This window comes from Lissotriton vulgaris, chromosome 4_1 (genome assembly GCF_964263255.1).
Source record: "Lissotriton vulgaris chromosome 4_1, aLisVul1.2, whole genome shotgun sequence".
Classification (NCBI taxonomy): Eukaryota; Metazoa; Chordata; class Amphibia; order Caudata; family Salamandridae; genus Lissotriton; species Lissotriton vulgaris.
In genome coordinates this window covers 1893236585-1893260406 of record NC_141691.1, presented here as the reverse complement: position 1 = coordinate 1893260406, position 23822 = coordinate 1893236585, and the positions used below count along the sequence as shown (strand labels likewise).

General features: G+C 42.5%; 1 protein-coding gene across 1 annotated transcript in view; it reads left to right on the top strand.

Moving 5' to 3' along the window:
* Positions 1-23822, top strand: part of ADCY8 (adenylate cyclase 8) — a 1172958-nt gene that overhangs the window by 912455 nt on the left and 236681 nt on the right. The window contains exon 10 of the mRNA XM_086966223.1: positions 18400-18601. Coding sequence (XP_086822349.1) covers positions 18400-18601 — 202 coding nt within the window. The remainder of the gene's footprint in view (positions 1-18399; positions 18602-23822) is intronic.

Sequence of the window (23822 nt, the reverse complement as noted above, 5' to 3'; positions counted from 1 at the left end):
CTGCACCCTTGCAATAATTCTCAAATTGCGATTAGCAAATTGCGAATTCGCAAATTAGGAATAATAAGGAATCGCAAAAATATAGCGATTTAAAACATACATCCCATTTTGCGATTTCTTAACCCTTTCGATGCTGATGACGAGCTGGGCTCGTCATGGTGCACAGTGGTCGTGTGCTGATGACGAGCCCAGCTCGTCATAAAACAATGAAATATAGCAATTTCCAGCACAGGAGGGGAATTGCCTTAGCAGCGAAGGTGTTAATAGCGATTCGGTAAAAATTGCTATTAAGAAATCGCAAATAGGAACGATTATACATCTAGGCCTATATTTTAAACTTTAAAGGATCATCCACAACCAGCTGGTACATGTATTTCCCAGGACCATAAAAATCCTTAACATGACACTGATTAAAGAGACAGAGTGAGAGGTAGGGAGAGAGAGAGATTTAGATAGAGAAATAGACTAGACAGAGGTCAAATAGAGAGAAAGCTCAGTTTCCCAGGAGGCCCCTTGGAAGGTGCGAGCCCAGGGTAATTGCCCACTTTACCTGTGCCTTAAAACATCTCTGGTGTAGAGGAGCAAAATAAGGATGGACCTAAAGTCTAGAACAGCTGGTTTGAATCTTTTGACTACTGTGGACCATCACTGAATCACTGCTGGAAACCGGAGTCCTTGCCAGAAGCAATTTCTATGATTTGAACTTTAAAACAAAGCACGACATTGTAAATGACATCAAACAAAAAGACAATTATGAAATGTTTTGTTTACTTAACAAACGGAAAAAAATACAAATATCGACATTTGAATTTTGAATGGAAATTTTGGAGCTTTTCAAAATGTGTTTTTATATCTAAAAGACTTGGGGCCATATGTATCATCATGACCATTTGCGATTTCTAAATAGCGATTTTTAAGGAATCGCTATTTAGAAATCGCAAAATGGTATGTATGTAGGAAATCAATTCTTTTTAGCGATTCCTTAACATTCTTAAATTGCGATTAGCTAATTGCTAATCGCAAATTTCCCATTCATTTCCATGGGCCAGGAGGCCCATAGGAATGAAGGGGAAATTTGCGACTAGCAATTTGCTAATCTCAATTTAGGAATATTTTCAAGGGTGCAGGGGTGTCACAAGAACACCCTGCTACACCCCTGAAAATGACATGTGTGGGCATATGGCGCACATGGATATATGATGTTAGCACGTATACTTTTAGCACGCATACCATTACCACGCATTTTTTACAACGCAGGACCCATTACCACGAATACCTTTACAATGCATTACATTACAACGCAGGTACTTTTACAACGCATACCATTACAACGTAAGTATAGGTAAGTATATAATATTTTAAAATAATGTAATTAATTATAATTTAATTATTTTAATTAATTAATAATTATTTTATTATGAAATATTTTAAATAATAATATTAATTTGTATTTATTAATTTGTAAATATTTATGTTATAAATACCCCTGTACTCAAACCCAGCCCTGAAACCTAAAAATACCCCTGTAGCCCAAAACCCAAACCCAACCCTGAAACCTAAAAATACCCCTGTACCCCAAAACCCAAACCCAGCCCTGAAACCTAAAAATACCCCTGTACCCCAAACCCAAACCCAACCCTGAAACCTAAAAATACCCCTGTACCCCAAAACCCAAACCCAGCCCTGAAACCTAAAAAATACCCCTGTACCCCAAAACCCAAACCTAGCCCTGAACCCTAAAAATACCCCTGTACCCCAAAACCCAAACCCAACCCTGAAACCTAAAAATACCCCTGTACCCCAAAACCCAAACCTAGCCCTGAAACCTAAAAATACCCCTGTACCCCAAAACCCAAACACAGCCCTGAAACCTAAAAATACCCCTGTACCCCAAAACCCAAACCCTGCCCTGAAACCTAAAAATACCCCTGTACCCTAAAACCCAAACCCAATACCCCTAATAAATGTTTTAAAAAAATATAAACTTACCTATACTTACGTTGTAATGGTATGAGTTGTAATAGTATCTGCGTTGTAGTGTAATGCGTTGTAAAGGTATTCGTGGTAAAGGGTCCTGCGTGGTAATAGATTCGTGGTAACAGTATTTCGTGCTAAAAGTTGCGTGCTAACAGTTACATACCGGCGCACATACATGCGCGTCATATGGCACCTTTGGATTTTAAATAAATTGCTTTTTTAAAAGAATTCGCAACTTACCACCAACTAGAAGTTGGTGGTAATTTGCGAATCCTTATGGGCATTTTTGAATTAATTTTCCTTTGATACATTGCATTTAAGGAATCGCACAATTTGCGATTCCCTAAGTGCAATCGCAAAATAAGGAATAGCAAATTTTGCGATTCCTTATTTTGCTGCCAAAATGTTTCATACACACCATTTAGCAAATTAGCATTCGCAAAGGCCGAAATTCTGTGAATTTCGGCCTTTGCGAATGCTAATTTGCTTGATACATATGGCCCAAAGTCATGTGCTAAACTCTAGCAGATCACTTTGGCTTTTTGCTCCTAATGCACACATTTTTTGAGGGGGCAAAACAGTGCTTCAATTGGATCATCCATGCTACAGTCTGCTGTACTTGCTTTGCTTTCCTGAATTAAGCTGCACATACTGTGGGAAGCTGGCTCTGTATATGGTATACCAGGAGGTGGATTTACCATGCATGGAGTCCAGAGATTCCCCCAGAAGTTTAGAGGGCTCAATGCAAGTCCAAAGTGCTCTATTTGTGGTAGTGTAGGTGAGTAGCACTATGTCTAACACAAAGGAGTGTAAGACTTTTGTTGTGCACACAATGAACAATGGATGACACATGACTCAAAAAGGAGTTCCACACCAATTGTATAAAATAAGTTTTGCCCAAGAATTATTTTAAGACCAAGATTTTTGCAAAAAAGTAAGTACGTTTTTAAATAGAAATACCTTTCAGTTTCAAAAGTGGACATTGTGCAATTTTCAATCTTTAGAATGTTAACCTATGGAGGAACACAATAGTGCAGTTTAACAGGTAAGAAAGCAACTTAAAAATCTAGTCTTCGGGTTGCAGGATCAGAAGAGGGCAAGGTTCAGGTAAGCACAAGCACCTCATACCTCCAGCAGCACTGGGGCACCTGGGTGCAGAGGTCAAATCTGGAGATCGGTCCCAATGTTACCCAATGGAAACTGAGGGTGCTTGAAGACACACAGCTTTCAGGTACGTAAAGCAGCCGCAGGGCTCAAGCTTCAGAGGTTAAGAAAGTACAGAGGGACAGGAAGGCAGAACAAAACGTACACCACCAGAGGCATAGGGTCGGCTGGGTGCAGGGTGCTGCTAACACGGTGTCGGGAACCCAATGCAAGTGAATGAGAGAACTTGGTTTCGAAAACAGACTGCAAGCGTTGAACAGGAGGCTGCACGAAGGACACCACAGACAGTAGAGGTACGTTGGGATGCTGTAGGTCACAGGGGCGCTGTCAGTCGAGCTCCTCTAGGCCCAGGGGCCTTGGGTGCAGGTGTGCCTTTTGACTTTGGATTTTTCTTACCGTAGCTGGTCAGGAGGAGCCTTTGGATTCACACTGCAGGCGTCGTTGGGGAGTCCATGAGCTGGGGAACCTTTTCTGGATTGGTGGTCTACCTGGACACAGGCTGGAAGAGTCAGGTGCTGAGCGGTCAGGGATTGCTGATCCAGAGGGTACCAAAGTCCTTTGTGTTGATTTCTTGTGAACAGAACCACTTCTGGTGTTCTGGCCTTTTTCGAAGGCAGGCAGCCCTCACAGGGGTTGTGGCGGTTGCTGGCTGCAGGACAGTCCTCTTTCTCTTCACAGGGTCTTTGAAGCTGCAGACAGGCTGGTAGAGCTGGGGCCAAGTCAGTGAGCATCATCAGTCTTCTCTGCACGGAGTCTTCTTCATCCTTTTTATTCTTCAGTCAGCAGGAACTAACTTCAGGGTCTGGTAGGTGGGCATAGCCCTAGCCTTGACTAGATATGTACCACCATCTCCAAGATGGTGGGCACTGAAATATGTGCTTTACGTAGCCTCCCTCACCTGCAGGGTGGAGTTGGTGAAGGAGTTCACACCTCCTATAGCCTTAGGGCTTGTAAGGCCTGCTAGAGGGGTGACTTACCTATACCTTAGGCAGGGCTGGTTTGCATGGCACACATGCAGTGTGCCATGTTGTTTTCATCTGCACCAGAGCCTGCACGCTGCAGTGGCTGTCTGCATGGCCTCGGTGAGGGGTTTCTAGGGGACCCACTTAAGTTACACTGACCTAGATACCCAGGTACGATTTACCAGTGACTTACAGAGGGCTGAAGGGCAAATTGTGGAAATGTTTTAGAGAAGAAGCACTGGAATAGAGGACCTGGTTGGCAGGGACCCTGTGCACTACAATCAAAACCAAATAATTTTCTAAGCAAACAGTGGAGGCTTACCATGTCAAAAGAGGCACTTTCTCGCAGATACTAACTTAGGGCCTCATTTATGAGGAATGGATGTAGGGTAGCGCCTATATGTCTTCTTGCTGCGCTGCCCTATAATAATGTGAAAGGGCAGGAATGCACCGTATTTATGAAATACGGTGCTTTCCTGTTATTTCTCCCTGCACTGGCGCACTATTTGCACCCTAGCTACAATGTAGGCGCTCTTGCACCAAGGTGCAAGGCTGCCTCTGATGCAGGCAGGATTGTTTTTGCACAGGAAGGGCACCTACCTGCGCAAATACAATCCCAATAGGCGTTTTCCTCTTTATGTGTTTGCTGCAGAATGCAGGACACAAGGAAAGTTAAAAAAATGAGGATATAAAAATAAATATTTCTCCTTGTTATGCCTGTTTTGGCAAGGCATAAAGTTTAGGCACTGCACCAGGTTTTTGTGTTTAAGTAAATCTGGGACAGCATCAAAATCTATGGGTGCTACATGGGAAAACCCACAACAACGCCCATGGAATGCCTCCTTGACGCAGAATAAGTGACTTGCACTGCCATGTCTTACTCCATATTTATGAGACCATCCAGAGGCACGCAAAGTGCCTTTGCGTCGCCTCATAGATTTGATCGAGAGACCTACGGTGCAGGAGCAGAAAAAAAAAGTGCCACTCTGGCGGTGCAAGCCTCTCATAAATAAGTCTCTTAATCTTTAGGCTCCAGTTTGAAATTCCTTCATATTTACAGAGAGTTTCTCAAATTATCAATTGGAGTGGGAAAAAAGTGCATCTCTGGCGGTGCAAGCCTGTCTTAAATAAGTCTCTTAATCTTTAGGCTCCAGTTTGAAATTCCTTCATATTTACAGAGGGTTTCTCAAATTATCAATTTTAAAGATTATTTTTTTAAAGCATATACACCTTTTTAATCTGTCAATTTTATTTCATTTTCTAAACAGTGGTGAACCACTTGAGAAGCCACTGCAGATCCTAAGAATAAGAATCACTGGTATAGAAAACTTGAAACTTTTTCGAACTGGGAGACGTTAATAGCATTGCTTGGGCAGGAAGTGAAGTAATAGCTTTAATATTTGCCACACAAGGCAGCATATAAACCACATTTGCTGTGCTGCATTGCTCACTGGGGTAAAACAACACAAAGCCATATCTACTCAGATACGCATGCTGCTGCTGATACTCCATGATCTGGTGCTATAATTTGGCTGCCTTGCACTACGCACAGTCTCACATCATGGTGCAAAGGGGAGTGTGCACTGTCTACCATAGGTTTGCACTGCTAGCATGCCCTTCCAGTACAAATTCCTATGACTATACAAACTAAAAAGTATCCCATGCTTTGGGACCTAACGATCGATATTCTTGACCACAATATTTTTTCTGGCAATGTTTCTCACCCCCGATATTTTTCCCTCGATATTGATGCAAGTCGATATTTATACATCAATATTAAGGCTCTGCACCTTATAAACAGCAGCTAGCTGATATGTTGGCAAAAGCCCAAATCTCATATATGGTTTCAAACTGCTAAAAAAGAAATTAAGCTGTCAATCTTACGCCCATCTTCTTTCTGTTGTGCGTGTGCAGTTGATGCCATCGGTTACCTACGGAACCGAAACAATGAGGGGTCGCGAAGTATCAATATTAAAATCCAAACAAAGGTTTACAAATCCGTATTTCACATCCCGAAAACAGTGTCTCTGGCACAAGTTCGTCCTGAGGTTGGCCAGCCCAACCAAATATTCCAGAGCAAAAGCGCATTCATCAAACTATATGGGAGGTTACTTGCATCTCAAAATGGTTCTATCGACAAAGTGTTTTGGAAAGAATTGATGCGCCAAAACAGAACAACATAAAAGGCTCTTGGGGCTTCTATCTAAACCAGGTTATTGAGGATGCAAGACATTTGGAATGCTGGCTTTGGGAAAGAGTCCTTTAATGAAGCAATTAAGTTAACCGCTAAACACCTGGCCTATAATATAGATGTGAGCACTGTATTAAGAAGGCATCATGACTGGACAGTGATTAATTTATACATTAACTTGAAACCTCCAGGAATATTTATTAGCTCACTTCTCAACGGCCCTAAAACATCAGTTCATGAAATTTCGCTTTGTCCTGTGGGAAATGAAGGATCTTATTCCTTCCTGGAAAGACCAGAATCAAAACCAAGATTGTCGTTTGTGCAACTATATACAAGAATCATTAACACATATTCTCTGCGTATGCCCTAAATTCATGACAGAAAGGAACAATCTAATAAAAGAAACATTCATAAAAATGAACATTCAAATCTGCAGAGAAGCAGTAACCACTTGATTAGGTGATTCTTTAATCCCCCTAGTCTGCAGGGGGTAAATATTTTAAACCTGTATTTAAAAGTATTAGGACAAATCTCTTTGGACCCCTAATCTGATTTTTAGTCTTTCAGGACATTACAATAAGTCGGAACAATGTAACAGTCCATATAAAGCAGAAGCACTTTTTTCAAGGACAAAGCACTTCATGAATAATGAACAGTATCCGTCTTTCCACGATCAAAAAAGAGCCACTCTTTTAAATTTTCGATATCAGGTCATAATATTTTTTTTTCAAGGTTAAAGCACTTTATGGTGATAGCGGGCATCCCTGTCTCGTTTCTTGTTGCAAGGGGGTGACCATCGAACAGACGACGGTTAAAATAGGAGCGTATGCAGATGACATTCTAATAATGACACAACAGCCAAAGACATCGATAGAGGCACTCATGTCCACAAAGCAAAGATTATGCAGAGCTACCAGGCTACACTCTCAGCAACGACAAGTCAGAATACAAACCGCTAAACATCCACAGTACTAAATTAGTTTTGGGATCCTCAGGAATCGGGTGGCAGACAGGCCATATCAAATACCTGAGCATTCATTATAGCACAGACCTGATCTCCACCCTAAGACACAATGAGAAACTAATGCTATAAATAATTAAGAAAGATTTAGAGGCATGGTCACCCAAATTCATGACATGGTGGGGAAGAATCGAAACAATAAAAATGATGATCACCCCCCAAGTAAACTATGTCGCAAACATGCTACCAATCTTCCTCTCAGACAAATTCCACCAAAAACTGGATAAAATGTGCACTAGCTTTCTCTGGCAGGACAAGAAGGCTAGTATTTACTTGAAAAAGCTGAGAAGACCCAAAAACAAGGGAGGGGTAAACATAGCCGACTTCAGAACATTCCAATTTGCATTCCTAGCTAAGCAGGGTACCCACTGGATTGAGCAGGTGACAGATTACGCTCCGGTCTGGCTACAACTAAAAAAGGCGATACTTAATAATCTAAACCCCCTAGCCCTCCTCACAGCCAACACGCACCCCCTCGCGAGCAACACAATTTTCAGAAACACCAAGATAGCACTTCTAAAGCTAGATAAAAAGATGGAGGTTAGCATCAAAGGCTCCAAAGTCGAATCCCTATGGGCGAATAGCGCTATAAAATAAAAAGGGAGAAAGCTATACTACGACAACTGGATAGAAAAAGGCATAACACACCCATACCAGCTGGAAGCGGACTCTGCTTCGCTGACCTTCGCCAACCTAAAAAACGCCCACCAGCTCGAAGACTCAGATCTCTACAGATTTCTAAAGGTCAAACCAGCCCTCACAAAATCCAAGATAACAAATGCTAAGCCATCAATGCTTCAATATGTAACTAACATAAACAAACTAGGACACCAGGTGTCGCGTATATATAAAACCCTTAACACACAGAAATCCAATATCAATGATAAAACAGAACAATACTGGAATGACCGCATACACCCACCACTGGATGACCAGGACTGGTCCACCCTATGGTCATCAGCCACAAAGACCAAGATTACACCAGCCCTCGCAAAGACCAAACTTTGGCTCCTACATAAAACATTCTGGACCCCGGACTGCCTACATAAACTAGGTCTCAGAGACAGCCCGGACTGCTGGAACTGCAACACAAACAAAAGCGACCTGGAACACCTGATTTTTCTGTGACCGACACTCAATGGGTTTTGGGGGAAGGTATTTGACTCTATATACAATGTATTCAAATGTAAAATAATAAGAGATATTGCTTCGATCACTACAGCTTTTATCAGAACTGAACTCCCCACAGCGGGAGAAAGAAAGCTATTGGACGTCCTGCTAACCGCCGCAGCCAAGTTAGTACTAACGAACTGGAAGGACACCTCTAAAGCATCTTACAGCGGCTGGCTTAGCTGGGTCAGTTACCTAAGAGGAACTGACGCCCTAGCGACAAGATATGCACCATAGAAAACTTCCTCCAGACACCTTTGGGAATCACTGGACAAGTGCATGACCCCTTCTGACACTCCTTAGAACCGAACCGCTGAACGAGCTACCAAACAATAAAAAATGCATCAAACAACGAGAAGGAACACCGCCGCCAATGCGCCGATGATGCCCTATGACGTACCAAGTAATCTCTCTCTCTCTTTACTTATTCAATCTTTCTCGTTACTCTCTTTTCTGTTCTCCCACCCCACATACAGACTACCATAACTGTATAATCAAGCTAAAAAGGGGGCCGTAACAAGTACCAACTAAGTAAAGTCTTCCCTGTATCCCGTTAGATGGCCCCTAGCACAAAGCCTTTTTTTCCCAGTGTTTTATTTGTATGTGTACAAAAAACCATAAATACATTTTTTTTTAAAGCACTTTATGGTGAAAAGAATCGAATTTGTTTTTATCAAAAATCCAATAATGATCTATGGTTTAATATTTTCATATTAGGTGTATTAATGGATTCTACTCTGATATTTTATGTATGTAAGTTTGTTGTCCCGGTGTAATGGTTTTAAAAGACTAAACACTGGAATAAATTACTAGTACAACCCTAAACAGTTGTATAGTGCTTAAGTGGCAGTGTGCTGCTGTTCACAGAGCATTACATTACCCACACAGTTATTCAATGGTAGCAGGTTTCTCAGTTGCAGGAGAACCTTGAAACCCTCAGATCACATCCCAAGCTGAGGATATTCCTGAGGGTATGAATGCAGTCCCTGGTCCAAGGCACACAATGTGTAAGTCAAAGTAATACAGTGTATCAAATATGCTTTTATGCACCTGCCATTCGTCCTGTTGGAATACCTTAGTAAGGTACACGGCTGAAAATCAGCCAGAAATGTCAGAAGGAAAAATTGTTTCCACACCCTAAATCCCACCACCCCATGTGAACTTGGACTCCCTCCTGCAGAAAAGTATGGTTTTGGGTCCCAAAAAAGTGTATTCCAAAATAAAAGTTTCACTGTCCAATTATTGGAACCACAGGGTAGTGATGGTCAGGACACATTTCATGTGGAGATCAGATACTTCTCCAACTGGTCCCTAGAGTCTAAATCACAACATGGAGACTACCAAGATTGGTCAAGAGCCTACAGCATGACCCATGGGAGGACCAAAAGTAAGGGGCCATTTCTGATGAACTGCTCTTCGGACAACTCAGCTGTTGAAGACACTTAGTGATCCTGTTGCACACATAGAACTCACTGATTCTCAGTAGTAATTGAATAAATGGTATTAGAGATAATGCTGACTCCATTAGTAGCAAACAGGCCCTGCTAAAAATGTGTGTATGTGCACAAGTATGTTGCCAGCAACTACCTAGACCTACATCTACTTGTGGCTACACAAAGAGACTCATTTTAAATATAGCCATATTTGGAGATCCTGCCACTCTGATGGGGATTTTTCACCAAACATGTGCCCATATAGCAGAGCACTTTTGGCTGCTGAACTGTTTCATGGGGGGGGCATAATGGCATTTTTTTCCCCTAGAACAGTCCGCAGAGCATGGTTTATTTGTTTTTAGAAAAGGGCCCTTGCAAGCACACACCTGTGATTATATGAACTTAAAATCGACTAGCCTTAATTCAGTAGTCACACATCTGAAATTACCGACCTCAAATCAGCCGGCAAATTGCACTCATTAACCTGTCTACACTGACACACCAGATAATATACTTATTCACAGCTGACTATTTAATAAATTACGCTGACACCTAAGATTGTATGTACTAACTGTTACCTCTCTTTGAAGCATCACTCAAACACAGGACATCACCTGCTAATCTGAATTTACACATTATAAAAACTGAACCCATACTCTATCTGTGAATAAACACGTGCATACTTATCATTACCTATTCATCTGCACTCCAAGACTTGAGATGATTATTTGTGGCTCCTCACTACCAATACTGGCATTACTAGTGAGTCTGCACATATGCTGGATTATCTCTGAAATATAAACTCACACACTAATCTTTGCCTATTTAGAACTTGGCCTTTTTGGTTAAAGTTTCCTAAACTTTTTGCTTACCCTCTAGACTGTTTTCCCGACCTAGAGATGCCAATTTAGATGCTTTCGGTACTTTGCCACTGCTGAGCAGTGTCAAAGTACAGGAGTTCCCTATGTAAAATGTAATGGTGATTGGTTGGCCATAATTGGTATGTTGCCTTACTAGTAAAGGTCCCTAGTGATGCGTGATCTGTGTGTGCAAGAGCTAGTAATGTAAGGGCACGCATATAAGGGAACTCAGGCCTTCAGTGTAGGGCCTGCTCGCAGAATGCTAAGTTAGTATGTAGTCCTGACAAGTACAACCACTTGTCAGGCCTGACTTTCCCCTTTTATATACTCATAGGGCACCCCTGTGGCAGGTACCAGGTAACCCCTGGGCAGGGTGCAGTTTAGGTAAAAGGCAGAACATAAGGTGAGGTGTGTGTTATGTTCTGACAGCGAAAAACTCTCCATTTCGTTTTTCACTGCTGAAAGGCCATTCTGCCTATAGGACAGAATGGGGAAGGCTGGGTGTTGTGTTTTTTAGCCTAGTTTCCTGTCAGTTTATGGTGGGGAGGTGAAGTTTAGTATGTATGGACTCACAGTGTCATAAAGCATCTTTCTGTGGAGGTGATTTGGTCACTGTGTGTTTATAAACCACTCTTTTAAAAAGTGGCTGAGTTCTCTACTCTTAGCATTTCTGTGTGTCTCTGAAATGTGGACTGTTTGTCTAGAACTGAAAGGTGATTGGAGCTGGGAGAGGTCTTGACCCAGGGAGGGGTGAGAGGGCCCCAGGGCTACCCTGCATCTGGAGAGTAGGGGGAGGAGAAGCCCGGGAGGTGAAAAGGCCTGGGCAGGAGCTATAAACCAACAGACCCACCTCCTGCTGAGTGATTAAGGATCCAGACCCCCAGTATCAAAGGGAGAGAGGTGACACTGGGAGGGAGACACCCAGGACTGATTTAGAGAGGGGGCAGGGACCCCTAAGCACATACAAACTTCAAAGATATTAAGGGGTATAACTATGAGAGCTAAAACCCCAGAACGTTGGAATGAAACAGATATGGATTGAGACTGAAAAGGCGTGGACCCATTCTGTGGTCAAGGGGAACCTCTGCTAAAGAAGGAGCAACTGAAGAGAATGCCATGGATAAACCAATCCTTGCTTTGTGATCTGCGGCTGGTCTGCAGTTTGCTGTTCTAACTAAGGAACAGGCTGTTGGGCCTGTGCTTGGAGGCGCTGTGTCCCCCTGTTTGAAGAAGACTGTACTTTGTGCTGTGTCTGGCAACTTTAAGGGACCGAGGTGGTGCCCTGTTTTGGAAACACAGGAACATAGAAGTTTCCAGAGAAGACTCTCAGATATGCCATGGGTGTGTGTGCTCTGTCTAGCTTGAGACCTTTGAAAGTTGTGCCCTGTGATCTTGGGCACCTGGAGTTTAAAGTGAAACTCGGAAGTGCTGGGTGTGTGTTATGATGCAGCCCGGACATTGGTGGAGCGCACAGGGGCCTCTTGTGCACCATAGGAAGAAGCAAGACTCAGACATGCAAGTGTGCTTGTCGTAGTGCATCCAGGGCATTGGCGAGGAGCGCCTGAACATCGTATGCCCCAACGGAGGAGTGAGTCTCGAACACACTGGGTGTGTGTCGTGGTGCAGCCCGGGTGCTGTTGAAGAGCGCCGGGGCCTCGTAGCCACCAAAAGAAGAAGTGAGTCTCCCACGTGCAAGAGTGCGTGTTGTTGTGCAGCCAGGGCATTAGGGAAGAGCGCATGGACATCGTGTGCACCGGGAGAAGAGGTGAGACTCATACGTGCCAGAGTGCGTGTAGTGATGCAGCCAGGGCATTGGTGAAGAGCACCTGTACATCGTGTGCACCGGGAGAAGAGGAGAGGCTCGAACACGCAGAGGGTGTGTTGAGGTGCAAGTGGAGCATTGGTGAAGAGTGCCGGATGGTCGTGAGCACCAGAGAAGAGGTGAGTCTCGGACGCGCGGTGTGCGTGTCGACCCTCGGAGTCGATCAGCAGCAGCCTGAACCGGCAGCCATAGAAGAATTGAGCCACCAGCCTGAGTCCACCGCTGCCCATGACGAAGTTCTGGATCAAGGCCCAAGTCGCTGACGTCGGGGAGGAGAGTGGGATTGCGCCCCCCCCAGGTAAGATGGATCAACACCTGGGGTGGGGTGCGGGCCTGAAGGGACACTCTCTCAGCCTCCCGCTTCAGTCAGCTGCGCGAGCCGTTGCTCTGGATGCAGGATTCCGTATTGAATGCCAGACGTCATTCAGCACTGACATGAAAGTATTTGTGATTCTCAACTTTCCTCAAACACCTGGCATTACTAATAAAGTAAGCATACTTGGGCCTAGGAGTAGATCTGTAAAACCTGCCTTTTTTTGAGAATCTATATTCATACTCTGCTGGTAACACCTGGGAGTATGAGCAAAAAGATTTTATATTATCATCTTCAGAGTTGCAAGCAGGCACTTGAGATTATTAATGGGCCTGGAGTCTCACACCTGACACCACCTGGCAATTTACACATACGAGAGAATAGCTGATTTAGCACACACGTTTGACATCTATGAATTTTAAACTCACAAAAATGATAGTATCTGAATTCTTTGTGCACAAACCTAGCATCACCTATTCTACACAAGAGCCCACCTGAAATTGTGAGTGCACTTCTACTCACACATGTGATTTTAAATTAATCTACACTCACACTCACACTCCCTGACATATCATGGAACTCTGCGCACATAGTGCCCTATTCGCAAAGGTAAATGTACTAATGTAACTTTATTCAGGTGTTAATTGACAACAGCACCTACTAGTCATTTTACACTTTTTTGCTATTCACAATTTCAAACTCTAAGTTACTACTAGGTGCAGATTTACATGTCTCCAACCTCTCAAAACGGGGAGTGAAGCCTGAAAGAAAAGGGTTTACAAACCTAAAGTTACTACTAGTAACTTACCCCAAGTAGACAGAGATCTCCGCCATCAGGGCAGAGAGATCCCTCTAATAAAGTACAGGGAAACAATAAAGTTAATATTTATTTATATTTAATTGTAAAATATAAATCTAAATTAACTTAAAATAGTTATCATTAACCTAGTCACACATATAAAATGGTATAGTATATTAATTTATTAACTTAAATGATTTATAAATAATGAAATAACAAATATTCATCCTACATATCATTATTATTTATAATAACTTTAAAAAAAACCACCCTGCATATCATTTTTATATTTAATTGTTCTTTACTAAAATATTTAGAAACTTGTTTAATGTTTAATTAATCAGATTTTTTATTGGGAGTTTAATATATTTACAATGTTTTTTTAAATTACATATTGTTTTATTTTTTAATCAAATCATTTTAAATGTATATATAAATGTATATATAACTTTTCATATTTAATGTGTGTATCTGTGTGTGTGTGGATGTGTGAATTAAAATTCTAAATACATTATGTTATTTAACATTATTTCCTTTTTAAGGGGGTGGGAAGGGTTTCTTGTAATTTTCTGCCTACCTTGTTTTCTACGGGAATTTGTTGCAGTACCTGTGAGTTGTCATGTGGGGTGCTGGGCTTAGCCTAAGACTTGACTGGAGTATATTTACATATTTTTATTTCATTTTTGATTGTAATAACTTTAGAAGTGCAGTTTGTAAATAGCAATAGGTTTTTCTATTTGTGGGTGGGTGTTTGTATTAGCATATTCTTCCCTAAACCCTTTCTTTCCCCTCTCTAAGCTCCTCCTTACTCATCCCTAACCCAATCCCAACTAGTAGTAAGTATTTCCCATTTTCTAAGCACTACCTCAAGTTCCTCCCACATTTACTACAAGATATATATCACATGTGCAGCCAACTCATTAGCTGAAGGGAAGTTCTCTACATGTAGATTTATGAATAACAATTTGTTGTATACGAGTAGTACTGTTGTTACTAAATGTACTATAAAGTGCAGTTTTGTGAATAGGCCCCACTGAATGTACTTCATTTTCAGTAAATCTTCACCCACATACCCAGGATTATATGTGAACCTGGTTTCACACCAAAAAAATGTTCACATTAGTATGCAACAGCACTCCTGGTGTCACAAGTGGGTGACCATTCACATATGAAATTAGCTGTGAAGCTGCACTCACTTGACATTATTTGTGAATCTGCATTGAAGCACCCCAAGATTATCTCTTTACCTGCACTGGGTGGGGGCGCCAGTGCCTCCCACTAATAACTGGATTTTGAATGGTTCCCTCCAAACACGCTTCCTCCGGACCTCCAATGTCTTCTGGGAAGACCATTAACCCCTTTGACGCTCATGACGAGCTCAGCTCGTCATGAGTTACGCCTGTCGTATGCTCATGACGAGCTGAGCTCATCATGAACCGCGGGTTTTCGCAAAAGTCAGCGCACAACGGGAAAACGCATAGCGCGCATGGTGTTAAGAACCACTCACTCTCTCCTACCAGTAGAGGAGTTATCCATATTGAAATATGTAGAGAGCACAATGATCTCTTCTACAGTAATATTCACTCACTAAACCTTTTACATAAAAAACCTAATGTCTTTGACCTACACATTACATGCAAAACTAACATGCAAACTACTTACCCCTCTCAGTTATTTAAATAAAGATTACATTTATATCTCTCCAGCAAGAGCCTTAACCCCCTAAAATATCTTACGATTGTGTACCCTGAAATGTACAACAGATCCCTGCAGCAGGGGCCTTAACTAATGTGTGTCCATGCACTTTGTTTACCAAATAGAATCAATGACAGGGTATTTTTTATTACATTTACAACAAATTGCCAGAGTGTAGGATGTAATTCAAACTGACTTATTTTAGAAAAAAATTGGTCCATTTTAAAAAAAAAAACATTTACGAGTTCAGGAGGGATTACTACATGAGTACTTTTTTACATAGTTTTGCATGCCGTAATGAATTAGCCAAGAAATTGTCCAACTTCCTGTTAGCAAAAGTGCAAACAAGGTGCAGTCATTTCTGTTTGCACTAATTGTATACAATATTTCCCAAATATTACCACTGTATTACCGTTTTAGATGATTGGAGTCCAATTCACGAAGGCATGTAAGAGTACATAAAAGAGAATTACAGGGCTACTTCTTATACTACTCATAACTGCCTGTTTTAATTGGCCCTGAATGCGTAGACTGCTGCACAATCTCTGCTATATTCTCCATACAGTGCATCTCATTTACTGGCACATGCATCAACAATGCCTTTTGCGATTCCTTATTAGCGAAAAATAAGGATTCGCTAATAAGGAATAGCAAAAGGCTATGCATGTAGAAATCACTTAGAAAATAGCAATTTTGAAACATTCCTTAATTACGACTCGCAAATTGCGAGTCGCAATTAAGGAATACCTCACCATTCATTCCTATGGGCCTAGAGGCCAATAGGAATGAATGGGAAGACATTCTCAATTAGAGAATCGCAAATTGAGAATGCAATTTCAAGGGTGCCAGGGTGTCAAAAGGACACCCTGTTGCACCCCTGAAATCTACATATGAACACATCTTGCACACAGACATGCCCCAAGGGCATGTGTGTGTGTTAAATGGAACTTTGAAAAATGCACTTTAGTGCATATTTCAAAGTTTTTGCAAATTACCATGAACTTCCACTTCATGGTAATTTGCTCCCCCTATTAGTGAAATCGCTATTTTTTGTTTAACTTTAATGCATTGCATTTAAGGAATCTCAATTTGAGATTCCTTAAATGCAATCGCAATTTAGAGATTACTTAAATTGCGATTTTTGCATTTGGGATGATGCATCCCAAATGCAAAAATACTGGTCGCAAAGGGGCAGAGAATCTGCCTGTTTGCTTTGATGCATGTGGGACTTAGTATTTAATATCCCAGCTGCCATGGCTGTTCTCTCAGGCCCATAAATCAGTGGGACCAGAGAGAAGAACAGTGGTAGCTAACAGGGACATCAGACTTGGTTCCTGAATTAGATGAACCCCTTCTGCCTTTTTTTGCCAGGCTGTGCCTTGGCAAGTCATTTCAACCTGAGAAAGCTTTTCCTAATCCACACCGCACTGTGCACTCTGTGTCAATAACGTTTTGATGTGCTGTGATTTCGACTGAAGCCGTCTGACTGTGACTAGATCAGGTTGCAGCCAGTATAAGGTGAGGACATGGCTTTACTGACTCTTCCTCCCTCCAGTCCATCCACTGAGATCTGCCTGTGTTGAGGCACCACTCCACACTCCCACCAGTATGAGTGCAGTCTGTAGTCAGAGCACACATTGCTTGGCCTTTCTGCACCCAGCCACGGAGTGGTTAGTGACCTTGAGAGGTCAAACATAGGAAGTAAAATCTGATCTAGGTGCAATAATGCCATGATGAGTGCCAGGTGTAAACCATTAATGTGTGACTGGCCCTAGTTTGCAAGTGAAACCAGTCTCCCGGCGTTTCAGAGAGCATGTTGAGTGAACGTGGGTACTATCATGCAATCTTCAACACCCAGGGTGTTGCATCAAAGACTCAAAGGAAGCAGGGAGAGTGCATATGCATCAGTTGTACAGTAACATGCATCCTTGCCTGATCTTCTTTCCAAAACTGTTTTCCTGGGTTTCAGAAAGAGGGCAAGGCAGCATGTATATAGTTGTACACATGCTGCATTTTCACTGCTCCTAATTCCATCAAGAGTGTATGGTGGAAGCCTCACAGAATCAAAGAAAGAAAGCTAATGTTGCAAGTAAACATATGGTAAATGTGTGTTTCAGTGGCCTCACAGACTCGAAGAAAGAAAGATAAGGTTGCATGGAAACATATGTTACATGTGTGTCCTAGTGGACCTACTCAGAAACCCTCTCCCTTAAACCCAGGATGATTGCTTTTGCTGATTCTTATGTTTTTTCAGAAATGGTCATATGCAATCATGCTTATTGCATTTGTAAAGGCTTGTTGTGCTTTGGACATGGGATTCAGTGGTGGGTCAATTAGTCTTTTCCTCAGTTGTCATCATTTTCTTTCTACAGAATGAGAATTAGAAGTTGGGATGTCATCTAGTTGGAGATTCATTAATATGGGTTCTTCCAACTTGAAAATGTATTGACATGATATACTGCACACACGGTGCAAGTCAGAACCGAGAAGATCAAATAGGTTCCGAAAAATATTAAATTGTGTCTTTCAAATGCAATGCCATGGGGGCAGGTCCATTTCAGATTTCCAGTCTATCCATATAGGATAAATTTACATTCAATGCATCTCATCTGAACTTATCTACATAGCTAGTATTTATAACTGAAAGTCTGACATGGATTTTACCCTCTTTGCTGTACATTGCCCAGCCCTCTGAGTTCTGTTAGTGCTTGAAGTATTCATGCAAGTGAACCTGATAAAAGCAATGGCATCACTTGGCTGGGGAAATGTCCTAATACCTCTTGCCGAGATAATCTAAAATGGCAAACAAAGCCAAGATCCCTACTTTGAAGCATCTGTTGCTTACATGCAGTACTGTTGACTGTTGGACTGCCTACTCTTGCTCATATGTGGGTGTTTCTTTCTTTTCGACAACACTTGTGGGAGTTGGTATAAAAGCAATCAGATTTTGTTGCTGTTGTCCTTGCATTGAACTTCCCTTTCCTTCCTGCAGGATGATGCCAATGATCATTCAATTCTCCATCCTCATTATGCTGCACTCCGCTCTCGTGCTGATCACCACTGCCGAGGATTACAAGTGCTTACCCTTAGTGCTACGGAAAACCTGCTGCTGGATTAACGAGACTTACCTGGCCAGGAATGTCATCATTTTTGCCTCTATTGTGATCAATTTCCTGGGAGCTGTTATCAACATCGTAAGCATGAGTTATGGCATTTAATTTTTTTTTTAACTTAACACAAAGTAGAAAACAGCTGATTTTCAAAAAATTACATCTGCAATTGAAAATATGATATCCAGAAGACATATGCTTTGGTTCATTCTGGGGATTTTCGATTTTAAATCTTTTTTGATGCTTCTGGTTTTCATTTGTGATCTGATTATGTTCTATTGGTGATGAAACACTCTACATTAGGCATGTCAGAAGTACAATACAATGTCCTTTCTAGATCTGGTAATTTATTTATCCTTTTTAAAATAATTTACAAGACAATCACAGCGGTGAGCGTTTGCTGTTGTCTCAAGCAATGTATCATAGAACAGATATGATGCTTGTTGACAGCAATATTACATTAGAATTTGTTGCAAGCATCAAATGTCAGTTTCTCTGTTATGCACGTTGAATGAATTCCTATACTCAGCTGGCCTTATTTAGAGATCAGTAGTTAGGGAAAATCTTCCAGCTTTTATAGGTAATTTGAAAATGGAGTGAGTCTACCTGCTGAATTTCCCTCGCCATTGTGGTAGTATGGTTGAGGAAATTAAAGCTGCATATTCTACTTCATAGGAGTAATTCAGAAACATAAATGTATGTGCGTAGATCCCCGTGTATGTAGATTTATGTCTGTGCCTAACCGTAAATCCACACCAAGGTATTTAGTAACTCCAGGATTAGATTTACACCTAAAAGTAGCCGTATGGCGTTCATGTAGGTATCAGTACCAGTCCAACTCAAAATATAATCATAAAGTTACTAATAGTGATTTTACAGGCAGAATCTATGCATGCTTTGGACAAATGTAGTTCAAAGTAGCCTAGGTGGAGGTCTACCCCATGATATGTGGCACTGCAAATTAAAATTTCAAAAGAATAGGGAACTTAGCATCACCGAGGAAAATAATACACTCCTGAGAAACAGCACAAGTGGAAGCTCATACAAAAAGCCCACACACCCTGATGTCTGATCCAGACATCAGCTGCATATGTGTATGTATCGTGGGGGGGTGGTACATGCAATATGCTATGATATGTCTTTGAGTGCATGTAAAGTAATGTGTTGGATGTGAAATGAGTTATGTGGGATTTTTGCGATTTATTACCAACTTATATATTTGTAGATTTCTATGTGTTTGATTTTTTTTTGTTTACATTACATTGTCATTTGCATGGGTAGCTACAATGGCTAAAATGGCTAAACTGTTCTGGACATTTTTTTAAATCTATTATTGTTCTTTTATTTTTTAATAGTTTTGCAATGTGATTTGCATATGTTTCTGCAAGATTTGCCTTTAATTTATTTTAACAATTAAGAGTAGCTCATAGAGCTAGTTTTGTTATTCTCTGCCACCATCAATTTCTAGGTGATTCCCTTGTGAAACTTGTGAATGGCAATGTGAGGTGTCCGACTTACACCAAGTAGTGGTGGTCGACCTTATGATTAAGCCTGGGTGGAGTTTGCGGAGTTCTGCTATGCGGAACTCCGCGAAGTGCAAAAAATCTCTGCCGGGCTCCGCGGAGCTCGGCAAGCAGCGGAGTGCGTTAAATAAATTCCGTTAGCTGTGATTTTCGGTGACAGGGGCTTGTCCGCACTGTGGAATCATCGTGAATGTCACCATGCACAGCACAAGTGGACGCTGCTTCCTTTCTGCCACTCGGATAGATTTTTAATGCAAGAGTGGAAAATCAACCTCCCGGCGAGATTTCTCAACGAGAGCAATTGTGAGCATAGGCGATCACTCGCAATGAGAAATCTGACCGCCCGCTATTTTGGATAATTTCTATTATTCTTTGTTGGAATAGTGAAAAAATGCCCACACTCCCTGCCATCAAGGGTTGAGCCGAAACCTCAGATGCAAATCTTTATAATGGCTGGTGAAGGTGCATATTGGCACCTGTTCCAGCTATAAGGCAGATTGTCCAGGGCCGGTGAAGTTCCAGCCCTGACCTAGGAGACATGAAATCCCTGGGTGCCAACCATAAGTGATGTTTACCTCCAGGTAAATACTGAACTCATATGTGTTGTCAATGTTCCTTCAGTTAATTTCTTGATTAAAACATTTCCAGACTGTTTTATTTCTGTATTCACAAACATATCTTTTTTAGACAACCACAGCTTTCTAGTCAGCAAATTAAATTTTTCTCAGCCATGTATTATTTGAAATATGGCGTTCCACAAAGCTCTTCCCTGAGTCTAACGCAGTTTTACCTGTATGTCTGTCCTTTATCAAATATAATCAACTCCTTAGGGTTTACTATGGTGTCTAAAGTGGACGACATGCAGATTATTGTTTCGTTAACTCCAAATACAGCAATGGTCTCATAGCAACTTAATGTATGTCAACAGCAAGTTGCTGACTGGATTGCTGTGACCAGCTTAGCAGGCCTTCCTCCTTGGGCAATTGTTCTTCCCCCAAGGTGGAAGTAAAGTGCCTCCTGTCATACTTGACCGTAGTTTTACTATGGGTACCCATTCCAGGAAGTTATTCTCCAGCTGTTTTGGCCTACTGCGAGCTCTCAGGAAGACACTTAGATGGCTACCTGTTCCCATTCTGAGAGTGGTGAATCAAGGCCTGATTCTATCCTGCCTTGACTTCCGGTATCCCTTTATTTAGGGAGTTCGCTCTCAGTAATTAAAAGACGGCCTTGATCCTCTTGGGCATCCCCAAATCTCAATCTGACTCTTCGGCACTCAACCCTTTGCACTGGCTCAGGAGCGGCCATTATGCTAGAGGACTGGGGCGGGCGGGTGTGAGGAAGAGGGGGGAAGGGCAATGGAGGTTGTAGGGGGATAAATAAATTACAAATAAAAATATGCTTCCCTGCAGCCATTCCAGTTGCGCTCTTGTGCTCCTCTTCACCTCGTCGGGAAGGCACAGGCTCCAAGAATGCCCTGAGGCCAATCCTAGAGCTGCTCTTGCACATGAGAGCAGATTCAGGATTGGCCTCAGTGCCCTCAATTTGTACTCCAGGACAGATTGTGAGTCTGTGCCTGCTCTGTCCAATCCAGCTGCTTTGCTGCGTTGGAGAGAGCTTTTAATGCGCATAATGGTTTGGCCGGCATCAGACGGCCAGCCAAACCATGATGCACAGTGATGGGAGTGCATTGCCACCTTCCTCAGTGTCTATCACTACTAGGACCCACCCCTAAGACTCAGCAGAAAAGGAAAAATAAAATAAGTGCCATTTTATTTTTACTTTCCTGGCGTTTTGGGGGGGGCAACGCTTCTCTGCAATAGCGGAGGAGCCGCTGCTGCGCTGGCTACCCATTAGCAAGAGGATTCATTTCAAAGTGTTATGCATGACTCAGCACTCAAAACACAAGACAAGCCCTCACATCCTCCATCCGTTGATCAGTCCTTCTCAGCCAAACACCCTGCACCAGCTCTGCATCCCTAGGGTGAAGGAAGGTAGATGTGGGAGGGGGGTGTTCCTTTGCCTTCTTTGCCCCCAAACTCTGGAACGCTTTGCCTCTCACTCTCAGCTCAAATAACAGCCATCTCAGCTTTAGAAATCAACTGAAAACCTACTTAATTGATTAGGATTTCATATCTGAGTCTAACCTACCCAGCGCTGGGAAGCCCGTAGGTTAACTGTAGCCATGCGCTTAATAAATCTTCTAGAATTTAATTGAATTGAATATTTAGTCAACTAAGTAAGAATCAACTTTGAATCTCTGGTATTCTACAAGCTTGTCTGTCACTAAAGTGCACATAGCATTTACCAGAGCTTGGAAAAAAGGTTCAATTGACTGGTCAATGTGAATATCCCTAGTTTTAAATATGTCTGAAGAATGCGAATTTGCCTAGCCTTGGTGCTGGTAAGTTCCAATTCTATTAAGGACTCGGAGGCGAGGATTATGCCATTCTTTCATCGCTTTATTCTCTACAGCAGCAAGAAAAAATAACACAAACTACTTTTCCCATGAACATTTGGGGAAAAAATAAAGTCAAACATGAGTCCTATCACAGTGTCCATGCACCGGTGTCTCCCATCATGCTCCGCTGTACTTGTCTCCTCCTCTTTCTTCGCGCGAAGCCTTAACATCAGTCCACTCACGCATCTTGTTTTGAATTATCCGCTCCTGCAAAAGAACACACTATCAGATCCATTCCGTTCCAATAGAACGTCAGCAGTAAAAAGGAAGAGCAGTACACCGCAGAGCAACAAGCGCACATCCTACAAAAAGGAACATAAACGCTTTACTTACATTGCATACGGGGAGGGTCCACTTCCATGAAGTCACTGGGAGGGATAATCCTCGCCTCCGAGTCCTTAATAGAATTGGAACTTACCAGCACCAAGGCTAGGCAAATTCGCATTCTATGTCAGGACCGGAGGCTTCGGATTATGCCAGTTCAAAGCTTATCGACCACCAATCTGGCCACATCAATAACTGGCTTGAAATAGAACCTCTTGAACGAGGTGTCCGAGGACCAATCGGCCGCTCTCATCAGGTCCTCCAATCGAGCCCCAAGGGCAAAAGCTTTAGATGCCATGGCTCCTCGCGTAGAGTGAGCCCCAAATTGCTTAGTATCAATCCCCGCCTCCTGCATTATCCAACGCACCCAACGGGCGATCGTCGGTGAAGTAACCGCTTTATACGGTTTACGCAAGGCAATAAGCAGCTGCCGCTCACCCGGAGGGCGAGTATCCTCAGTCATATCCTCATAAGCACGGAGGCACTGTACTACGCACAGCTTAGGGGAGTCCTGAAAAGCCGGGTACGAAATGACCCTAGTATGTGTTTTGGTTCGCCTGCTGACGGTAAAAGAAACCCCCTCAGGAGAAAAAACCCTGGCCGTTATATCCAGCGCTCGCACGTCCGAGACTCGCCTGCAGGACACCAGGCACAACAACATGGCCAACTTAGCTGTCAACTCCTTACGAGATAAAAACCTGTTCGGTTGCCAGGAAAGGAACAAATTCAGCACCCTGTTCACATCCCACAGGGCGGAATACCGAGGTTCCGGTGGTAAGGAAAGCCGTATACCTCTCAAGAGCCTGCAGACCAAAGGGTGTTCGCCGACCGGGGATCCCTGAACCAGGTCGTGCCCCGCTGACACCGCTGACCGGAAAGTGTTGATCGACCGATAAGCCAGGCCCTGATCAGACAGTTCCGCCAGGAAATTCAAGACACGCACTACAGGTGCCCCCACGGGATCCAAACCCCGTCGCACACACCAACGGCTCCACCGGAG